This window comes from Ornithodoros turicata, chromosome 9, assembly GCF_037126465.1.
Source record: "Ornithodoros turicata isolate Travis chromosome 9, ASM3712646v1, whole genome shotgun sequence".
NCBI classification, from domain to species: Eukaryota; Metazoa; Arthropoda; class Arachnida; order Ixodida; family Argasidae; genus Ornithodoros; species Ornithodoros turicata.
Window position 1 is genome coordinate 21,408,342 of NC_088209.1, and position 23,775 is coordinate 21,432,116.

The following is a 23,775-nucleotide window of genomic DNA, read 5'->3' on the forward strand; positions in this document are numbered from 1 at the left end:
AACGTTCTCGCCCCTGATTTGTTGAAAACGGAAGGCGGAGCCTATTTTGTGCCGTGTATAATGGTCACAAAATAGGCTCCGCCTCCAGTTTTCAACAGATCAGGGGCGAGAACGTTGTCATTCGGGATGACGGTTGGCTAGGAGCGTGCTATGTGGTGAAGTTCATTTTTAAGAGGTCCCGGCTGTGCTGTTTGGGGTTTTTCCTGGGTTTTCCTCAGACGCTTTCAGACATATGTCGGCACAGTTCCCCTACAAGTCGGCCCAGGACGCACATTTCCCCAGGGCGTCAGTCGTGACGTTGCCCACATACGTGAGGCCGACAACGGCAAGCCCTTTCACCATCACCACCACCACCACCCTCATTTTTAAGAGTGTATCATAATGTGCAATGGTTGACCATCAGGGTGTTATGCGGTGAAGTTTTCTTTTAAGAATGCATTCTGAAACGCTCGCTATGCACTACAAAAAGAAAAAAAAAGAAAAGGAGAGAGAGAGAGAGAAGCCCTACGCAAACGTTTTTGCGGGAAACATAAAATAACGAGAAAACGAAGGAAAAAAAAAAACAACGAATCACAGTCAAGAACCGCCCTTATCTGCACTCGTAACCGTTATCAGCGAAGGAAGCAGCTCTGACAACGCAGAAAAGAAGAACATTAGGAGGGGGTGTATATGAAGTCCTATTTTTGGGCCACAGCAAAACAAGCCAAGCCGGCAGCTGCTCTCAAAAGCCTGTTGATGGCACTTTCAGAGGCTGTGGCGATTTCTCATTCTAGGCCGCTGAAGATGACGCCGGAACGGATCTCATCGTTACCCTTATGTCGATCCGAAACAGATGGACGTGCTCCGTGTAGTGTGAGGACCCGAACGAGCTTTTTCGACTCCCCCTGCGCTTCGCTATAATGTGACGCTTAATGAAGGACAGAGGGACGCGACTTTCGTTTTGTCCCATCTTTCACCCATCACCATTCGTTAGGGGTGAAAGACAGAGTTGGGGAGTCAAAAAAAAAAAAGATGTGTGCCTTCCATACGAGACAAGATTGTAAAGCTGTACATTAAAGGGACACTAAAATTAGAAAAACAAGCTGACTTCAAATTACGTTACACGATATGTTAATTTCGTACTTGTTATCGTAATTCAAAACATTGATTCCGTCACGAAGCTACGTTCAAAATTATACCGGACTCTTCCTTGACTCAGAACCTCAGTATCGACAGAATAGAGCCCGCCTACCTCGACTGCGAAGGGTCCTCTCCCGCAACTGCTGCTCTCCACATCAACCCCCCCCCCCCCCCGAGCATGACATATATTTATTTATTTATTTACACATACTGCAGCCTCAGTCCGAGGCTATAGCAGGAATGAAAAAAACTGAGAAAGTGACAACTCTCTAACACAATCGTCAATGGAATTCCACTCAGTAATGCAACGTGGGAAAAAACTATACTTGTAACAGTCAACTCTAGAGAAAAGAGGTACAATATGTAGTTTGTGGGATGACCTTAGTGAGGAAGTGCCAGAGAAAGTAATAAGGGATGCAGAAGGGTTATTCAGATTACCATTCACAATCGCATGAAAGCTTTTTAAACGAAGTGCTGGCCGCCTGTCCTGAAGTATTGTCAGGTCCAGGTCAGAGAGGGTATACAGAACTAGGAGGGGGAGAAAATGTTATATTTGGACAATATATAACGGATAGCCCTATTCTGTACAGCCTCCAGCTTTTGTTATATGCTATTTACTGAAGGGGTCCCAAACTTCTGCAGCATATTCTAAAATAGGCCGTATTAGCGTCTTGTATGCGAGCAGTTTAGTCTCAACAGTGGATGCATTTAATGTTCTTTTTAAGTAGCCTAGCTTTCTCGAAGCCCTGGAAGTAATTGTATCAATATGGTCTGACCACGTGAGCTTAGGATTGAAGACTACTCCTATATACTCATAGGAATCGACTTGCATTATTGGAGTTTCTCCCATTTTGTATTGAAATACTAGTAGGGTGCGGCGTTGTGTAAATGTCATATGAGCGCATTTATCATTGTTAATATGCATGCCCCAAGTCTGGCACCAGTTTAAAATCCTAAGCATCGACTCTTGAAGCACCAATTTGACAATTGGAATTAATACCAGACGCCAAATTGTGTACAAATTCAATTAGTTGGGTAACCACGGCGGAACCCGTGCTGACACTGAGAGAGGATAGAGTATAATATAGCATTGCACGAGGGCCGATCATTCTGTTCTGGTTGATTGATTGATTTGTAAAAGAAAAAAAAAATGGAGATGTTAGTCCCGAGCCACTCGGGACTGGCTACTCCAGGACGCGTTATTCAGAAAAGGAAGGGAACCTACACAAATCTATTCCGTTTCTGTTCTGGTTGATTCTCGAACCAACACTTCTCCTGTGTAACCTGGTCCTTATTGTGAGACAGAATTGCAGTAGCGTATACATAAAGCCCTAATCAATCTAGGGCATTCATGCTGCCGTCACCATGCCGCCCTTCCCGCAATATCGAGCTTTATTTGCTTCCGGAAGACTTTACTGCGGAGTACTGGATAATAGATTGCGCGAAACGCTGTCGGAATCATTGTAATTTTATTACCTCTCGGAAGCAGCAGCCTGACAAACGACGGCGGATTTGTTAAGCTTCGGCAAGGCGTCCGAGCACGGAGTGGAAGCGAGTAAGCAGACCGTGGCCGGAGAAACATATCGATTAGAAATCAATAACCGATACGCGTCAGATGGTCGGCGTCTCAACCAACGTGACCGTTCCGCACTCCATCACTGTGTGGGGCCGGATATCCGGTCAATGTGCCGCCTTTCTGGCGCCAGGTGTCCCATCTAGAGCGATCTATGTAACGTTTACTGCGATTACGTGTGCACTCTAAGAACAGAGCTTCACCGCATAGAACGGTCACAAGCAAACGGCGTTCAGTTTGATGCCGTTCGCTTTCCTGGTTCGTTAAGAGGGGATACGACCTCCGGCGGCCCCATGTATTCTCTATGGGCGAAACAATGCGATCTTTTGCAGCTAATACTGAACCGATTTGGACCAAAATGGCCTTGTTCGATAGATTTTAGAATTTCAAAAAATTCGCATTGGAGACATTTGCAATTTTTTTTGCAGAAGTTTTTAAAAACCTTACGAAAGCTGCAAAAAATTTATAAATTCGGTCTCTCGCTTTTGGAAGTTCGTAGCTCGTTTACTGTAGCACATATGTGAAATGTAATCAGTAGCATTTACGCGGAATTCTTTCTCGAATATTTACGTGTCCATGTCGTGTCTGTCCATGCCTCCAGTTGTTCACAATATTGAAAAAACTTAAGGTATGTACGGCTCCGTGAACTGCCCCGTCTTGCCATCGTACAGTAGCGCCACATTGCTGGTCAGAAGAGAACTTCATATCGTTCCGCGGAATGCAGTCACTGTTCTGGCACCCTATCCCAGAAGGGGTTTCCCCGGCAGCGGAAGCGCGAAATTGAGGTCGTGAAACCTATCTGAAGAGATCCACGTTGAGTAGGTCGTCGCAAAATAATGGGAAGGCCTTGAGTGAGAATAGGGAGAATAGGCGGCATAGACCAGGAAAGCTTTGCTACACAGCCACACAATATTCGTCTCGCATCGCATGCACGTAAAAAGAACGGTAGGGTTAGGGGAGGTGAGGCACAGTGAGACCGAGTGGTGTTATCATTCGCTCTCCCGATGTGTTGAAATTGGAAGACAGTTTTTTTTTTCCTTTTTTAATGAGGTAATATCAAACAGCCAAAGACTGGATTATGGAAAGGCCGAAAAATAAGGAAGAGGATGTCTGCGAAATAAATAATTTCTGTATAAAACGTTGAAAAAGACTCCACGTAGAAATTCACTTTTTAACTGAACTTTTTCAAAAGAAGCTCTTTCTCTATCCACAGCTGTAAGATCAACCCCAGTACACGAGGGATTGTGCCAAAAAGTGGCGTGCGCTGGACAAGGTCATACAAAGTTATTTTAAATGCATAAAAAGCATTTAGCACATTAATTCCCAATACCTGTCCTGAGCACAGTATTGTGGAACTACCTGATGTAGCAGATGTAACTTTTCGGATATATATTTTTCCTTTCTTGGTGGCCTCTGGCTTTCGATAGTTCAGTCTTCCGAGCTCTTGGGCTCGGGGTCCAATGATGGGTGTAACAGGGGTGTCACATATTACACCCAAAAGAAGGGTGCTTATTGGGTATATTGACTCAAAAAATGGCAAGTTCTGAAAAAAAAAGGCTTGCTCCCAAAATTCACGGAACACTATTTGCACTGATGTACTGCAACCTGCATTTGCAAGTCTGAGCGTCTTAGCTGCCTAGACTCTTGGGGACATGTTTACGAAAAGAAAGTGTCTGGTGGGTGATTGCCAGTGAATGACTTGTACTACCCACTCAATGAATTTTAGAGGAGATGGTGTCGCTCTATATATTTGGCAACCCGAACGTGATTGTCGTCGTGTACAATAAACACTTGCAATAACACAGTCATCTCTACTTTTACTTTTTGTTTTCTGCCTAAGTGATCGCAAGTACGTTATCTAAAGGGAAGTTTGATGAAACGATTTATTCCCTGTATTAATTCTCAACAATTCTATCCTACTTACTTTGTAGAGCTCATTTTTTATCGCAGTTGGAATAACAATTTCCGTATCTTGGCTTCCTTACTTTTCGACCTTATGGTAATTCGGTTTTCTGGCTTTCCGGCCTGCTGATAGTTCGGTTTTCTGAATTTTCAGCCTTCTGATCGTTCGATGTTTTAATTTTTTGGCCTTTTAAGTTTCGACCTTCTGATATCTTGTCTAGGTTTCGAAGGATACATGTATGTTGTAAGGACCAAATTTAGGTTCACCCGCACATAGGCGCAAAGTAAATAAACTAAAACTGGGTGTCCGCCCATTTCATCGAAAATCGTTTGGTCGAATGCCGTTTGATCGACGCCGTTTGATCGACGCCGTTTGTTGGAAAGGCGTTTGTTTTGAAAGGAGTTCAAAGCTCCGTGGAGTGCGTCGTACGCACCTGTTTTTCCGTAAGTTTTGATTCGAGCATACGGTGCAGGCAATCAGTGTCCTCTGCATTTTTATTTATTTGTTTGCTTTGTTCAGCCGAAGAGGGGAGGCCACTGGTTATTTTAAGACCTTTGTCATTTACGAACAACACAGCTGAACAGAAAAGTGGGTACAATCCGACGAATTACACATATTGAAGAATATGGCCTGACGTTGGGAGCAGCCGACAGTCTGTGCTTCTTCTGGGCACCCTTCTCATTGCTGGCGGCAAATTTAAAGGGAAAGTTCTGAAATGGGATATCCATATGTGTGCGAAAGCCGCTCGTCTGTGGAAACTATAAGAAGGAAATTTCGCCATGGTACAACAAAACATATTAAATTAACAGCATATAAAGCACTAGTTCCGAGTGGCTCGGGACTGACATCTCCATTTTTTTCTCGTACAAATCAATCAATCAAAACATTAGGAAGGGAGTTGCCTCAGGACAGAAGCCGCCGATATTTCGAACAGAGACTGTTCTTCTGTTCTTCTGAGACTGTTCTTCTTCAACAGTCTCTGTTCGAAATATCGGCGGCTTCTGTCCTGAGGCAACTCCCTTCCTACATCTCTACCGGTTCGCTGGATTTCTACCCATCGACAATCAAAACATCAGTTCCCCTCATTTAGAGTATGCATCTGCAGTCTTGGATCTCTGCACATCCACGCTGTCCGAGAAATAAAAAAGATAATAAAGAAGACAAAATGCAAAGGTCTGCTGCACGGCTTATCTTGTCTAGGTTTCGGAGGACTTATTCGGTTAATGTTTGTAGCGACAAATAAATTTAGATTCACTTGCACACAGACGCAAGGTAAATACACTAAATCAGAATAGTCAGTTAAATACAAAATGCGTCCGCAAAATGTTCTAGTGTGAGAACTCGGCGCCAAAGAAAAATCAGCAGGTGAATATAAATAAGCGAGGGCCAACGAAATATAACATTTGGACTCCGCGCTGCGTCCAGAAAGTCAGACAAGCTAAGAGCAGCATAACATCAAGAAGTCACCAGATGCAGTCCACAAAGGGACAAAAGGGAAGAATTGGCTTTCGTCGGGACCTCCTTCTTTCTTTGTAGCTGAGTTGACCTTGGCAACCCAAACATGACGTGAGATCCCTGCATCTCAATAGTCAAGGAGGTCACACGTGTTTTTGGGACTACACAATCCTGCGGAGGAGTGAGTTATTTGTACTAAGGGTAACGGTTACAGCTTCCTCCAGGCTGAGGCCCGTATGTTCGTGTGGCGCCATCTACGAGCGAAAAAATCGTGAATCGGAGATGCCGCCTCACTCGTATCCCCTCTTAAAGGTGGGAGGCATACGCTTTTTCTTTTTTTTTTTTTTTTTTTTGCGAAAAGTTCGGATACGTCAATTTCCCACAAAAAGGCCTAAGCAGCACATCCTCTTCGCCTAATATTGGCTGGATATTGGGAGTGCGATACTGGCCCAATATGGCCGATATCTTGCCAATATTTGGCCAAGATATTGTAGTCCCCGTTCTCTGTAGACCTTGAATTCCGCTACTTTCATTATTTTATTTTATTTTTTCACAACGCTTGCATTTTCTAAACAAGATTGATCAAAACATCCTAGCGCATCGTGTTTGACTTTGAGACAAAGAGAGAGAGAGAAAGATAAAAAAAGAGGGAGTAAAGCCCATCGTGTGGCAGAAGGCGTACGTCGTAATTGTCGTCTTTCGGAGGACTCAATTTCAAATGCTGCCCCTGTAAAGGGTACTTTGCCGGCACGGTTCCTCATCGAGCGGAGAAGTTACGTTTACGAATAACATTGGAAATTTTAGAATGCACTGTTAAGAACATTCAAGGACTGCACTCTTAAATCAGAACTTCACCGCATAACACGCTCGTAGCCAACCATCGTCACGAATGACAGCGTTCACTCCCCTGATTGGTTGAAAACGAAGGGTGAATGCCTTTTTGTGACACTTTTTCTGACTTTTTTGTGCCTTTTTGTGACACACTCCAGCGAACAGTTTTCTCATGAGAGAATTTAAACCGTGTATGACGTTATAGCAATCTGATACACCTGGCGATGTACCGTGGCAAGCGGAGACAGGACTGCCGTGCGGAAAAAACTTGATGCTGTCATCGCTGCGCCCGATTGCGTCACCGATGACGTTCAGTACTCAACGAATGGCGCGCCCATGGTTGGTCGACGCTCCTTTCTGCGAGCCGCGTGGGGACCCAGCGTAAGGAAGCACCGAAAACACGCGTGTAGCAGTCAGAAAGCGAGAGGAGGAACACGAGAGGAAGGAGGAACGTGGAGGATCCAAAGGCGATTCAGATGCTCCTGATGTTTCTCGTGTACGGGTTTTTCGATAGGATTGCCAGGAGTTTTTCGACAACCATTTTGAGCAAACATTTCATTGCGGTGTCCAGGAAATTTCATAGTCTCTTCAAGACTGTGATACGTTACGTCTGCACTAAAAGAAAATGATATATAACTTATTTCAAAAGCGGCGAAGACTTTGTTCTGAAGTGGTTGGTGCACGTAGCTATCACGATTGAGCTACAAAAATGCAAGCGATCTTTCGTGGTCAGGTCTTTGTAGTCAGAGCTGATCGTGGCATCTTTTGTTCACAACTACACTCTTCAAAATGAGTTTCACCACACAGCACGCTCCTAAGCCAACCATCATCCCGAATGACAACGTTCTCGCCCCTGATTTGTTGAAAACGGGAGGCGGAGCCTATTTTGTGCCCTTCCAAATTGATCTCAAAATAGGCTCCGCCTCCAGTTTACAAGAAATCCGGGGCGAGAACGTTGTCATTCGGGATGACGGTTGGCTAGGAGCGTGCTATGTGGTGAAGTTCATTTTTAAGAGTGCTCTTAAAACATAACTTCACCTTTCACACTCAGTGTCACAAAGAACAATAATGAACAACATAAGTGTCACAAAAAAGGCGTACGCCTCCCGTTTTCAACAAATCAGGGGCGAGAACGTTGTCATTCGGGATGATGGTTGGCTATAGGAGCGTGCTATGTGGTGAGACTCATTTTTAAGAGTGCACCGTTATTTTCAGCATGTGAGATACCGTATCCCTTACGAAAGTTATCTTCTTCCAGATGCGGCCACAAGTGCGGTGACGGCTTTGGTCGCGCGATGATATCGACCGCGGAGGACCTGGAGGCCATCTTTGGCAGAGAGGTGGTCGGCGGCCCATCCTCATCCACCAAGCTGGCCGAGGCCCTCATCCTACTCATCATCTGCGTTACCGTCGTGGCCGCAAACGTCATCGTCATCGCCACCTTGCTGCACACCACCCGCGAGGTGCTCGACTACTACATACTCTCTCTGGCCGTCGCCGACCTCCTGTGCGGCATCCTGATCGTCCCCTTGTCGGTGTACCCTGCCATTGCCCAGGACTGGGTGTATGGCGACTTTGTGTGCCGCCTGAGCGGATACGTGGCCGTCACCCTGTGGAGTGTCAGTGTGTACAGTTTCATGTGGCTCTCCGTAGATCGGTACCTAGCCATCCGAAAGCCCCTTCGTTACGACACCATTCAGACGCGCACCCGGTGCCAGTGCTGGATGCTCTTCACTTGGATGACCTCCATGTTCATGTACTGCCCACCGCTGTTCGGTTTTTCCAAAGGCCACTTCTACGGGGACGCCTACGTGTGCATGCTTGACCTGTCGACCATCCTGCCGTACACCCTGACGCTCGCGTTGCTCGTTCTGGTGCCCAGTGTGTTGACCGTCATCTACACCTATTTCTTCATCTTCACTACTATGCGTAAGATGCGCCAATGCCTGAGCAAGGAAGAGAAGGAGTACGCCACGGCTATTGGCGAGCACTTGTCCAACCCGGACCACTTAATGTCTTTCGTCATTATCGTCCTCTTCTGGCTATCCTGGTTGCCTTGGATATGCCTGCAGATCTACGAAAAAGCTGAAGGAAAGCGGGTTCGAATTCACGCGCTTCACTTTGGCCTGCTGTGGCTGGGTGTGCTCGACTGTCTCTGGAAGCCCCTGGTGTACATAGTTATGAGCCCTAAGTTTCGCCTGGGGTTGCAGCTGCTCTTTGTGTCGCTCTGCTGCAGGCACAAGGCCAGGCAGCAGCTCATGGTCTAGTTGCTCGGTTATGGGACGGGGACACGTGAAATTTCCTCTCGGAATAAGCAATGGAGCACTCATTCCACATGTAGATTAAGTACGAGGATAAGCTACAGATATGAATGCCTCGAGCGAAGATAGTGTCATACCCTGAGCACGAGAACAAAATTCCAACACTGCAATTACGGAATTGAAATTTTGGCATGTCCTGACGGCAATTTGCATTGCTTGATTGGCCCGTGGTATTCGCGACATTGTACTACTCGCGCGATATAATTTTCACCTGAACTGTATATACTGGATAACCCGCAATCTTAACTTCTTCGTGGCACGTGCTATAACGATTCATGAACTTACGACTCGAAATCTAGCGTCTAGAAATCTTGAATATCGTGGCTCACATGACCACAGACTGCATATGAAGGAAGAATGCGCTGGACCTTCTTAAATTTTCGCGCGAACTCATGTTGAATCAGTGAATAAAAATGCCTTCAACGATTATTTAACTTACAAACGAGAGAGTTACCGATGGGACATGAGTTGGGAACGCTGTACAACTTGTATTTATACTGCATGCATTCATCCTTGCATGCTTGTGAAAAGGGCAGGCACTTCACTTTCGTCCGTTCTTTCTTTCATCTGTGTGTCCATATGGGCGACATCCCCACAGAACATTCTAGTGGAAGAAACAGCACAAAAAACTGCTCACTGGGCGGAAGTTCAATCGAGTCTTCTCGAGTCTGGGAGAGCACGAAAAGAAGTAACATTCAGCGCTCGCCCTCACGTGGCAGCAGAAAACTATGACGTCATAGTTTTCTAGGGAAACGTCATAGCGTTCTGGCCAATGTCGCTCTATGTACGGTACGTTTGTTCTTGTTGTGCGCCTCGTGTGCTCTTGTGTGCAGCCTAGTCAGTGTTGGCCATCCACTTTAGATGTTTTTTCTTCTTCTTTTTTGCCATTACCAAGAGCACTGTGACATATTTTTGCATGTTTTCCTTTAATTTGAGGGGGAGACCATACTGCGTAAGTGACCTAATTGCCAGACCGCCGTCTGTTTCTGCAGAGCACACCTATTTATTTGTTCTAGTGTGCTCGGTTTTATTATTGAGTGTTCGCTCATCCGTTGCTAAGGATTCGGGAACACAAAAATCATGCTGCAGTGGCACGAGAAATATTTTTTTCTAGCCATTTTGGCCATAACGGTGTAAAAACAAAACAAAAAGAGACGCAATAGACGATTTCAGAAAATCCCAGTGCTCCTTGCGTACGCGTTGCATCCTGGGAGATTACTGGAATGAACCGTCCTTCACGTTTCGTTTTCGCTGACCTTGACTCCTCGTGCATAATCCAGCCGAGAGAGAAGGAACCGAAACAGCTTGGTGACCTTCTCCTCCTTCCTGTCCAGCAAATTCCCATAGTTCAAAGCGGCGCTAAGCTCTCTGGGATTTTCCGAAGTCGCCTATTGAAAGACGATTTTGTCTGTTTCGCGGAACACAAAACCATTGAAGTTCATTTACGTGGAAAGTAAAAAGAATAAAGGAAGAGACCAAACGGTATCAGGCAGGATAGACCAAATGGGACAGAGAATATCTCGCATGGAATGTTATGTCACACAATCTCCCACGATTCACTTTCACGTCCTCAGAACGGTCCAGTTCATTCTTTCAACCTGTGCACCCAGAAAACTCGAGGAATTCCGCGTTGCATATACATCCTGCAGTCAACACGAGAGCAGTTGCTTCCCCACTGAAGCGCATTCTAATCCGGTGTCCGTCGTTTAGCGAGATCCCAGAGCTATCGCTATGAAACTTTCTTCGTTTGAAAAGGTACGCCAAATAGTTCCTGAAAACGAATTCAAGGCATGCTTGGGCGAGGATGTGCTTGCACTGCACGCCACACTGCACTGAGCAATGCACAATGGAAAAAAAGCGTTTTCTTTCTGGTTGTGACTATAGAGTATCAAATTTCCTAGTAGTGTACTTTATGGCGTAGCTTGAAAAGCCGAGGAAAAACAAAATGTGATATTCGTACAACACACATTCTCCTGCAGATGTTCCGTCGCAGGTTTTCCGCAAGATGCCAGTTGCAAAGAGCCACGAAGTTCCTTAGGTTTGCCTACGTGTTCATTGTCCGGTTTCCTTTTCGGGAGTTGCTCAAAAAAAAAAATTCCGCATACATATCTAGCGTGCAGACCCAATCAATTTTAGAGCAACTATATTTTTGTCCGCGTTGCTTGGAATCAGTAGCCGATACACACATAGAGAGTATGCTATGGACAATACCACTCTCAAAGTAATGCCACACAAACATAGGGTTGCCTTCACTGTGGAAACCGTTTTGCAAAGGAAAGCACAATTAGACAGCTCAGTTCAGGACTCCGTGTAGTTACACCAGGTCCGAAAGCTTCACTGTTTTAACTGTTCTCCCATTGAAAGCTTGTGCCGAGCCTGGTTTACGTGCTCGCCGCAATGGCGCTCGCAACATGGGCCAGAATGATGCGATGTTGTTGGATCGCGCAAAAGCTTAGTTCCCGCGTACAGCGCTTTGCTCTATAGCGCTGGAAAATAGCGCTTGAAACCTAGCGCTGTTTTTCCGCGTGTTGTTCTCACATACACCAGACTTGTGCGTAACGCGTTACTAGTAATTGTGTTACTTGTAATGAATTACTTTTTCGAGTAATCAATTACTTTTCTGAGTAATCGATTACTCAGTAATTGATTACTTTTCCGGCAGAGATTAGCTTATCTTTCAGATGTTCTGCCAGAAGTCAAGCCCCTGGTGCCAGGCTGTTCCACTACAGCAAGGGGAGGTTGTAATGACGTTGTAATTGTAATAACGTTCTGGAATTCAGAGTCTATCTCCCTTATCTCTTCCTACACCAGCGTGTCATGGTACCTGAAGCTTTGGAGGTTTAGTGAGTCACGGGGAAATTCCACGCAATGCTCTTCCACAATCGGGTCAACGTTTTTCCGGGCGACAAATACAGTAGACGTACACATCTCCTTGTCTACGTGTTTTTGTTTGTCTTGTTACTTCAGCTGTTCCGCTGTTGAACCTTTTTCTTGTTTCTTTTCTTTTCTGAGGCACAACAAAGATGATTATAATTTGCGTGATTGCAGAGCAACGACTGAAGTCACGCGTTACTTTTCTACTCGTTACTCAATTACATTTGAAGTCGAGAAATTGGTAATTGTAATTAATTGATTTTTCCACAGAAGTAACGGTAACGGTAGTCAATTACTTTTTTCGATAACGGGCACAAGTCTGCATACAGCCAAACGCATAGCGCTCCGCGCGGTGTATCCCATACGTAACAATTATGGTTTGCGATCGTGTCGGTGCTGTCATTTCCATGCATTGGCAGATTAACCTGCTGTTACTCTTTTGTTGTGGCAACGACACGTTCAACTACGGCGACGCTTCTGAGTACGGGGGTCTTTCGTTTTCAGGACCAAGAAGGCTTCTCAAACGTGCTCCTGCCGAGGCTACGTGACAGGGACACGCAGCCTCCCACGCCAGTTTCCTCTAAACCCACCTGTCGTTCCCAGTTCCTGGCCAATTTCGCCTCGCCGGTTGTGTTTCGTTAGATAATAATAATAATAATAATAATAATAATAATAATAATAATAATAATAATAATAATAATAATAATAATAATAATAATAATAATAATAATAATAATTCGGGGCTTTACGTCGCGAGACAACTGTGGCGTGTCACTAGAGTATCCTTAAATTCGGTGATGACTTGTCGTACAGAAATCAGCGAGAACGAGCATGCACGGAAAATTGGCAGCCACTGTCGCGTTGTCGCTGTACCGCTTGCAATGGCGGAGGCAAAACAACCCATGGCTTCCGCGACGTCTTCGTGGCGACAGCCAGGCGGAGCATCATGATTGGCCAAGAGCGCTAGAAATTGGCGGTAGAAACGTTGGCCGGAGCTCAACTCTGTTCAGCGCTCTGTTCTAGCGGTGTATAGCAGGGAGAGGAGGAAAAAACAGTGCTATGTTCTAGCGCTATGGAGCAAAGCGCTATATGTGGGAACAGGCCTAAAGTGTAAAATGCGATAATATGCCTAAAGGCCTGTTCCGACATATACCAGCGCGCTAATATAGCGCTACAAAACAGCGCGCAAAAACAGCGCTCACTGTTATTGGATGGTTCACACTTGCAAAGCGGAGCTAGCGCTATTATTTAGCGGAAGTTCGATGGTCGTTTCCGGTCTCTCCCATCATGGCGCCTCCGGAGGTCGACAGCATGCGGACGAACAAGATCAACTGACTGAACGAAAAATTACCAGGCATTTTGGATGACAGACTCGCCGGTTCCAATGCGGTCGCCGTGCTATGAAATGTGAAAGCAAAACAACTCCACAACTTCTGCGACGTCATCGCTGAAGGGCCTCCTCACTGGCCAACACGAATGTAGTGGTAATATTAGCGCTGAAAAACTTGACAGGAGCTCAACTCCGGCAAGCGCTAATTTTTAGCGGTTTGGAGCACTGCGATGAGGAAAATATCGCGCTATTTTCTAGCGCTATGTGGCAAATAGCTATATGTCAGTCATAAAATAGCGGTTTGTAGCGCGCATGTTGAAGACCGTGTAGACAGCGCCAATGTGGCCGGTGAGCTAACTACTTTTGGCACAGCTTTTCTTGCTATCTTTCAGGCCTCGTATAATACATGGAGGACTAGATCCAGTAGATATTTAGCTTACAAGGATTCTCTTGAAAGCTTGCATTGAAAATAGACTTCGAACTTTGAAAGACAGGTGGTATGTCTCGACGGTTTGGAATGATTTAGAGGTACCTCGGTAAGGTTAGCGACTGACATTCAATGGCACCTGGCGAACAAGGAAAGGTAAATCGATGGGGACTTTCTAGCGTTCGTGAAAGATAGGGAAGTTGTAAATAAGTTCGTCGTTTCATTTCGTCGGGAAAACCATGAAGGGTGCATGAGCTCTTAGAAAACCGTAACGGTCACTCAAGATATCAGCCTATTATCTGCGCTTTTGAAATATAGCCCTGAGCATCCTTGTCACCAGGGGTCCTAGAATTTTGTTTATCGCAAACGAAACGCCGAAAAAGTGGATTTTGTGTTGTTTACGGAAAAAACGCGGACTTGGCAATTTCGAAACGGAAATTCACACGCTTTATTGTTTGGATGCTGAAAGGCGTGAATTTAATTTTGATTTCTTCTGCTGAAGAAAACAGCGCTATACGCTTTGCACGATCATTCCTAAAACGGTAATTAGAGTAGATGTATGATCATTCCTGCGCTCTACACTTTGTGGCGGATCAGAACAGCCAATCGTAATCTCTGAAGAGAACATGCTTGTTCTCCGGATATGTGCAGGGCCCTCTTACAGCAGCGAAACAACCTGTACTTTTTCGGGCGGTACTCGTTCGACGAAATCGCGTGCTCTCTTAAATGACGATGCCCACACATCAAGTCTCAGTTTTCGTGGCGGCTGACATAGAGCTGACATAGAGCTGACACAGAGCAGAGTTTCAGAAAATTAAGAATTTTGTTAGCGCTCCTAACGCTAGCATCTCGAGGAGGCGGAAAATCTTGCCGGGTTGTTGTAGCTCTACCCTTTAACAACGCTGCATTGTAGAGAAGCTACGTTTCGGTTCAATTTAATACGAGAGACCAGTCCCGAGTATAGTTTGGGACTAACATCTTTTTTCTTCCTTTTACCAACCAATCAATCAATTAACACGAGAGCGCAACATTTTTGTGCGTCGTATAGGGATCTGTGTCGTTTCGGGGCGCGAGTAAGGGAGTACATGAAACCTGGAAATACATAATCTGACCAGATTGGAACTGTACATTCTATTGCGAGAAACGTCCATCTAACGTTTTTCTCTTACAAATCAATCAATCAATCCATCTCACGTTCCAATCTTACCATCCGCGTGAGGAATTACGACAGGGTGAGATTATTGTACCCGGCTTTAGAAAAGTAAAATGTGCAATAGTTGTTGCGGAAAAACGCAAAATTTGCAATGTTGTAGCACGGAACTGGAATATTTTTTTTTTCTGCGGTAAGCTAGGATCCCTGGTTATCACGGAACGCGTTCCAACTTTGTGTAATCCATTGCTGTTCAGGGTTGCGTAATGCCTTCGTTGATGTCGATATTGGTGATTGATCGTCGTCTACCTTCAACGGACAATAGCGCTAGCCTGCTTCGCATGACGGTACCATCGCGTGTTGCCACGGCAACGCAGCTAACGAATTGCTTTACACACCTGTATGCCCTTCTTCACCGGCATGACGTCACGAACAGGGGAGCGTGATAAAGAAGCCAAGTAATACCAATAGCCCCTGTCACACGGCAAATCAAGTGTCATTCACGGCGACATTCGTTCCGTGTCACACGGTGAAACCAAATGGTGTCACATGCGAATGGGATTCGCCCAGCGAATGAGTTCCAGGATCTTATTCGATTTTTCTTCTTTTACCGACTGCGTACCCTCATCAGTAGAGAGGTAGCAAAAACAAACGACGATAAACCGTTAGGTGACATTAAACACGAATGAAAAGTTGTGCTCCAATATTTAGAATTTAATGACTTTTTACACGAAGGAAGAAAGGAATGGTGAACACTGTCTTTCAGAGAACTACCCTCGTTCCAAGACGCCATGTTGCCAAGTATGGTCCAGATAGGATTCTTACTTGTATCGGCTTGTGATACATAGCCAACTGAACGTCGTCCAAAAAGGCAACGATTCTGCGAAATAATCTGAGGTTTCGCCAGTCGCGAGAAAAATAAATAAAAATATTACGAATGTACCTATACCCAGGGCGTTTCACCTAAAGTGATAAAATATTCTTACTGGCGACTACTCGCCGGAAGATTGTGGGATTTTCGGCAATTACCTTGTGGGAACTTTTGCCGCCATTTAGGAAGGCTCTAGACAATTTTCAATTGAGGGAAATTTATTTTTGTCACTCGAATTTTGAAAATTGCCAAGCGAACCTCACTTTTTGACAGAAATATGAAGCTCTCCGCGGATAACCGTAGACACAACAAAAACTCTGCACAGTATAGCAACAGAAACAGTCGAAAAAAAAATAGTAAAAGTGCTGCCATAGCACCGCCTGCTTTCTTGTCGCAAAAAAGCGCGCGGGATATGTGCGGCAAGAGGAAGAAATGTCCCCGCCTTCATTTGTTTTGCTTTCTTTGTGACAAGATGGTGGTCACCAGCATCAAGGTCAAACCGGAGGAAAGAAAGGTAAAACCAGAGGCGGGAAGACTTCCTCCTCTCGCCACACCTTCCGCGCGTGCTTTTTTGCGACAATCAAGAAGGCGGGGCTAAAGCAGCACTTTTACTTTTTTTTTTCGACTATTTATGTTGCTATACTGTGCAGAGTTTTTGTTGGGTCTACGGTTATCCGTGGAGGACTTCATATTTCTGAAAAAGTGAGGTTCACTTGGCAATTTCCAAAGTTCGAGTGAAAAAAAAAAGAAATTTCCCTCAATTAAAAATTGCCCAAAGCCTTCCTAAACGGCAGCAAAAGGTTCCAGAAGGTAATTGCCGAAAGTCCCACAACCAGCTAGAATTTTTGATCACTTTAGATATGTTCGGCCCTGGTGTCTTAATCATCCAGAATGACGTCATATGCGAATTACTTTTTTTCTTCTTCTTCGTGTAGCGCGATGCAATACGGACGAATGTTATTCGCTGGGGGAATGCCATTCCGTTTGCCGTGTGACAGGGGTAACCCGTGCGCAGTGTGAGTATACTTCGGGACAAGTCACTTCCTGCAGGTCAACTCCGCCCACAAATCTAAAGATGTCCGTGTGATTGCTTAACGCGTGCGCGTGGCGCCTCCGAGTCGAAACGTAGTGCGCCCGCATGCTTCAAACTGTTGCTTGTAGACTGATCGATCATGTTGCGAAGCGTTCGTCGGAGGCGTCGTACTTGGAGCACATTTGCACGCATTTGGAGGAAACACGTAAAGCGTTGCGCGTTAGCGGAACACGTGAATGGCCTTCTTCGTCTGCCTGACATCCGCCACCTTCTCGTGTGCTCGGCTCTCAATGTTCAGTGTTCCACTGGCGGGAATAGACCTCTTTGACTGCGGCTCTTGAGTTGTCTCGTAGTATAAGGACGTTCCGAATTGTCTCTTTCACTTGAACCTGCATTCTTAAGTCAAAACTTCACCATGTAACACGCTGAATCAGCCAGCAGTCGTACAGAACATCCTATTTTTGAAATCATGTGACCTTCTCGAGACACTCTGAAGTCTCCGTGTTTCTCGGCTACCGTCTTGAAGGCGGAGTACCGTGTGCAGTGCGTTGAGGGCCACCGGTGTTTTTGGTCTGCGGTCATTTGGACTATTATCTCATTTACCGGACTCATTCATTAGTTGGACCCTGCTTGTTCTGTATTATGTCTCTTTGTCATCTTGGGGTTGGTTTTTCTACTTTCTTTTCTATTCACGTATTCTGGAGTAGCCTGGCCCGACTTTGTCGGGTCGCACATCTCCATATTATTTTATTTTATTTTTCTATCCTCCAATCAAATAAATGTATCATATTACACCTGACTTGTGGAAAGCGCAATGCGTACGCCATTTTGTTACCATGAACATAACCACACAAGTGTCCGCAAAAGGAGTATGCCTCGCTTATTCTGCGGAGAGAAAGATGTCATTCGGGATGGAGGTTGGAGCGTGATATGCGGTGAAGTTGCATTTTAAGAGGAAGTGGAATAGCTACGGTAAAAAAAAAAAAAAATCCCAAAAGCAGATCAACTTGCGGAGGCATCATGTACAGGAAGATAACGAACAATTCTCGTGAGCTTAGCCCATACTTCTAAAATAGCCATGGAAAAAAGAGAGAGAGAGAAAGCTCAATACCAACCGCTCCCTTCCTTGCCACGCGCCAGCAATCGCTGTACGTGGGTTATCTGTATAGCGTTTACCAGCAGATCGAACGTTTGCTTCTTGTGCGTCGAAACGTTGTTATTTCTCCGCTGCTTCTCTCGCACGTACTCCCAATGTCAGTTCCAGGTGTGAAAGCCCGCTTCGGCGAAATGTGCTCTGCCCTCGTCGCTGTATCCGTAATGGTCATGTTTCTGTTGTAGCGGTTTACTCAGCGAGATGCTATTTTTGTACATACACTTGTTTTTCCAATGATGTCAATGCAGTGTTATTGTGATCCTGGTTTGCTCTGTTTTTTTTGTGTTTTTTTTTTGTTCTCAATATTGTTCATGAACAAAGCAAACTGTGTTGTGAATAAGTATGTGGATTACACGCACCCGTTAGAGCGTGTCTTGTCATCGCGCTAGAGTGAAGTGAAAATTTTGTTAACTGCAGTTGTAGAGTACGCCAGTGTTGTTATTGATATGGCGTGTGAAAAACAGAAACATAAAAGAAAAGAAAAAAAAAACAGTCCCTTGATCTTCAAAGCACAGAGCAGCACATTTATATGATAGAACGCGATTCATGAAAAAATTTCATCGCACCAACAGCCTCAGATCTTTTTTTTTTTTTTTTTCTAGCCGTGGCCGTGCATACAAACTATGCCCAGCTCGGAGTTTGCTTGCTTCCAGCGTTCATTTTGACATACTTTGTTGTAGAGGTTCACACTATATGACTTTGTAATCGATACAAAGCAATGTGTCAATTAATATTTTCCTACGTCTCTTGTCGGTACTGAATAGGTCTTCCGATCTTATTTTAATTCGCATCTATGACATGCACTATCAACTGAACCAATTCATTCGTAACCAGAAATTCGGTAGGAACCCGGAACTGTGAATTTCTAAAAGAACATAGAAGAGCTCCTTCTGTACGTTGTCCCTCGATTATTTCATCCAAAGCTTACACTGCGAAAGATCACTTGAGCACTTCCATGCTGCATGCCGTACATAAGAAACGAAACGTATTAAAAAAAAACAGCATTACTCCGCAATGGCAGATGTCAGACGAACCCGACAAGAACATCGTACACCGCAGTCTATCCATGTATTAGCACGAGCGACATCCTCACGGAATATTCTAGTGGAAGAAAAAGCGAAAACACTGCTCACGGAGCCGAAGTTCCGTCCCGTGTTATGTTGAGCATTCACACGGCGCGGAATATCGGAAGTGGCGTGTTTCACACTTAGCAGACGACACTTAGCAGACGACAGCGTCAGTGTCTTTTCCTGTCGTCTGCTTCAGAATATCTTGTGGCTGTGCCGCAGGGTATTCCCTACGGTTAGCAATGTACTTGAAGACACGACGTTGAGTGCTCGCGCTCACGTGAAAGCAGAAAGCTATGACGTTTTTCGCATCTTCCGCTGAGTATTCTGGGGAATGTCGCACGTGTGAAGTGTGTATTGGCATCACGTCGATTCAAGTCTATAAGACACGACGCTAATCCCATTACTTGTGCATGTGCGCCCCCTCTTCGAACTATTGAACAGCGTATACGTTTATTTTTTACAACGCATTACAAGTTAAAGGGGCACCCTATAAGGTGCAGAAAGTTCTCGTCGCGGAATCAAAGATGCCGTTACGTTAACACAAAAACAAAAAGAACAGGATTCGTCAGTTGCGTCGTTCGCAATTTACCCTTTCCCTCTCTCTCTCTCTCTCCATCTCAAGAAGCACGACAACGCCGAGAGGCCTCGGATTGGTCTCCTCAAACACTCCCCCGCGATGATTGGACAAATCGTTTCAGGGGAACCAACGAGAGCTCGCTCCGCATTGTCGGCCTTCTTGAGAGCGAGAGGGAAGGGGTGGGAGAGGGCGTACATTGCGGTTTCTTTCGCTCAAAAAGCAGGAACGACGCGACGGATTAATCCGGTTCCTTTTGCGTTGATGTCAAGGTAACGCCATCTTTCACTTCGCGAGAAGAAATTGTTTGTCACCACAGTGCCCCTTTAAACAGTGCCATCATCGGAGCGCACGCCTGAAATGTGTAGGTCTCTCTTTTCTTCGTTCCATTTCACATATACGCAGTCGCTGTCCGCTGCGTCAAGTTGCATCTCAGGAAGAAAAAGAAGACATTGGCCATTTTTGAGAGCCACGCCAGAATATATGTGTGTATATTACATATTGTACAGGTTTCTGGAAGTTTGCAGCGTTCGTGTGTTGCTTGTGTGTGATTTTTAGATAAAAAAAAACGATGTACATATTTCAACGTGCTACGTGTATGTGTGTCTCCGTGTTGCCTTGTGCGCGTGAGAAAGGGAAGCTCGAGAAAGAAAAGAGAAAAAAATAAATAAAAGTCGTGCATCAAAGTGCCCGCACTGGATGTTGAACAAAAAAGAGTGTTTTTTGCTGTTGTTCATGATGTTCGTGGAAGAAGTGTAAGAAATTTCTTTATAGTAATTTCCAGTCCCCTCCGTTAAAAATAAAGTCAGGTTTCGTACACTGTAGTGCATTCGTTTCTCTGACACTCGAACGCAGTGTAACATTAGCGGTTTTTATTTGATGCCATGCGGGTAGTTAGGTTCCACTCTTAAAAATGAACTTCACCGCATAGCACGCTCCTAGCGAACCATAATCTCGAATGATATCGTTACCTGCCCTGATTTGTTGAAAACGGGAGGCGTACGCCTTTTTTGTGACAATTATGAACAGCATAAGTGTGACAAAAAAGGCGTACGCCTCCCGTTTTCAACAAATCAGGTCAGGTAACGATATCATTCGAGATGATGGTTGGCTAACAGCATGCTATGCAGTAAAGTTCATTTTTAAGAGTGTGGGTTTAGGTTGGCCTCTCTCCTCGTCGCACTCCGAGGCCCTCTAAGCCACCGCCCGCCCTCTAAAAACAGAGCTTCACCGCACAGCACGCTGCTAGCCAACCATCACCCCGAATGACAACGTCCCCTCCCTTGATTTGATGGAAAACGGGGGAGGGGGCGTACGCCATTTTTGTGACAATTATGTACTACACAAGTGTCACAAAAAAAGCCGTACACCTCCCGTTTTCAACAAATTAGGGCAGAGATCGAACGATGCCATCCGGGATGATGGTTGGCTAGGAGCGTGCTATGCGGTGAAGTTCTCTTTTACACTCTTAAAAATGAACTTCACCGCATAGCACGCTCTCAGCCAACAATAGTCCCGAATGATATGGCTATCTGCCCTGATTTGTTGAAAACGGGAGGCGTACGCCTTTTTTGTGACACTTATGCCGTTCATGATTGTCACAAAAAAGGCGTACACCTCCCGTTTTCAACAAATCAGGGAAGATAACGATGTCATTCGAGATGATGGTTGGCTAGGAGCGTGCTATGCGGTCAAGTTCATTTCTAAGAGTGTAAGATTGTGTAACAAAGAGGCGTACGATCGACTACCGATTTTAACGAATCAGAGGAGAGAAGGTTGTCATTCTGGATTATGGTCGGTTAGGAGCATGTTTACCCTAGGCGGACGGCAAACTTAAGACCTTAGAGGAACGGCCGTTACTTCACCTGTAGTCCAACCATCATTTCGAATGACAGCGCTCCCTGCCTGATTTGTTGAAAACAGGAGGCGTACGCCTTTTTTATGGCATTTATGAACTGCATAATTGTCACACAAAAAAAAAAAAGGTGTACGCCTCCCATTTTCAACAAATCAGGCCAGAGAACGATGTCATTCGAAATTCCGCTAACGGTCTTAAGTTTGCCGTCTGACTAGGGTAGTAGACGGTGACGTTCTGTCTCAGTGGGTGGCTGTTACCTCCAGCTACAGCAAAGAGGATAATGTAAGCTTCGTTTTCATCCAAGATGGACCTCCGCCTCACAGGCACATGGAGTTTCCACATTACTTAGAACAACATATATGCCTCGACGTTGGATTGGGCGCTGAACAGACTAGAATGGGAACCGGACTTGGAACAACAGGTAAGTCATACGATCATGGAGGCATACACTGTCAACGCTCGACTTACGGAAGGTTAGCGTTTCTCGAAAAATCGTTGATAAATCGAGGTTGGATCGAGCGGCAAAGCGCGAAAGCACTGGAACGAAATGGTTTATTTATTTTTTGAAAAATACTGCATAGTGGAGCCTTTCACCATCATTTCTCCTGTTTTAATCTTACTCGGAAGCAAAATTAGTAATCTAGCGCTTTCTTTCCTTTTCCTTTCGTTTTGTTTCTTTTTGTTTCTCTTCCTTTTCCTTTCTTTTTGTTTCTTGTTTTCTTTCCTTTTCCTTTCTTTTTGTTGCTTTTTGTTTACTTTCCTTCCTTTTTTTCTTTTGATTCCCCTGTTTTGCTTTTTTCTTCCCTTCCATTTCTTTTTTGATTCCCCTTTTTCTTTTTTCTTTTCCTTCCTTTTCTTTTTCGATTCCCCTTTTTGTTTTTTTTTTGTTTCTTCTTCCTTTTCTTTTTCGTTTTCCCCTTCCCCCTTTCTCCTTTTTTTTCGGAATAGCAAGCCGGCTCTTTGCCTGGCTAACCTTTCCTTTCTTTTTTTTCTTAATAAACATATCCCCCCCTAGCGCTTGAGCCGCCGTTCCCGTCCTCAAAGTGTACTGTACTGCACCTTCGATATTGCACCACCGTCCGTTTCAAAGTTAGACCCTAAAGCGACAGATGGCTTGCCTGTCCCAGAAGGTAATTGGTGGGAAATAAGTGAGTCACCTTTCTTGTTTTGCCGTTCCATAGTGGGACCCGGGATGTTGACCTCTGCACTTACCCCGTTCACAAACCGACGTGAAAAATACCCTGGAAGTATTTTGACTATATTAATCATACAGTGATTTCCGCAAAACGTTCAAGGTGTCTATTTCTCTCCTCGCAATTTTTGTAGTCATCGGTCTGACGTGCACCACGATGAGTTCACACAATTTCGTTCGAGCCCCGTATATAAACGTTCTGCAACTACCCAGGCCATAAAGCGCTGGAAAGATGAGTTGCCCCCGAGGACGGAGCGCGAACAGTGCTTATCGGCTACACTTTTACGCGTATAGCGCTAGCACTATCTTAATGCTGAGCGCTGAAAGAGCCCGCACAAAGGCGCGGCCAAAACGTAATTACGTGGCCAGCTTCGTGGGCCCAGGAAGGCTTGACGTTCCCAAGATAACGAACATCCTTCAACTCTCGTTGCCTTCCCTCAAAGGACCAGGCTATAGCGAAGCTCCATAATGAGACGGGCCAATCCTCCGCTGAGGGTTCCTTCGACAAAGTGCTCGTCGGAAAGAGTGGTATTGCGAGCGGGGAACAAGAATAAAGTGAAGCACATGTTGCGCATCTTTGCCGTAGTGCGCACGTCTGTCAGACTGACAGACGTGCGCATGTGACTAACTGTGACTGACTAACTGACAGTGTCAGTTAGTTTAAACCCACGCTGAAGACCTCCGTTCCAATTCTGCTATGGGGATCTCACAGGAGAAGAAGGGACCGTAAAGCTAAAAAGACGGTGTCGCATGCTTTCTCATGCTGCTCGGAATCAACGTGCGAAATATTTCCAATTAAATTCACAGCTAACTGCCATTACAAATAAGTTTTATAGCCAACGCGTTCGCTACTGCGAAGCCACTGTTAGCACAACTTTTTTAAATTTTATTTCGCGTTAGCGCCGCGAAGCAGCTGTGGCTATGAGCGGCGTACAGATGTGGACAGATGGAGAGAGGACAGCAGGAAGGAGTGGGGGACAGGGGATGGGTTAGTATGCGTCCTGGGCCGACTTCAGGAGGAACTGTGCCGAAAGTCTGTCT

General features: G+C 45.2%; 1 protein-coding gene across 3 annotated transcripts in view; it reads left to right on the forward strand.

Moving 5' to 3' along the window:
• LOC135368331 (probable G-protein coupled receptor 21) overlaps nucleotides 1-16,076 on the forward strand; it is a 74,662-nt gene extending 58,586 nt beyond the window's left edge. For all 3 annotated transcript variants that reach the window (XM_064601529.1, XM_064601530.1, XM_064601531.1), the window contains exon 2: nucleotides 8,140-16,076. In XM_064601529.1, coding sequence (XP_064457599.1) covers nucleotides 8,177-9,148 — 972 coding nt within the window. In that variant the 5' untranslated portion in view covers nucleotides 8,140-8,176 and the 3' untranslated portion in view covers nucleotides 9,149-16,076. The remainder of the gene's footprint in view (nucleotides 1-8,139) is intronic.
• Nucleotides 16,077-23,775: the final 7,699 nt, after the last annotated feature.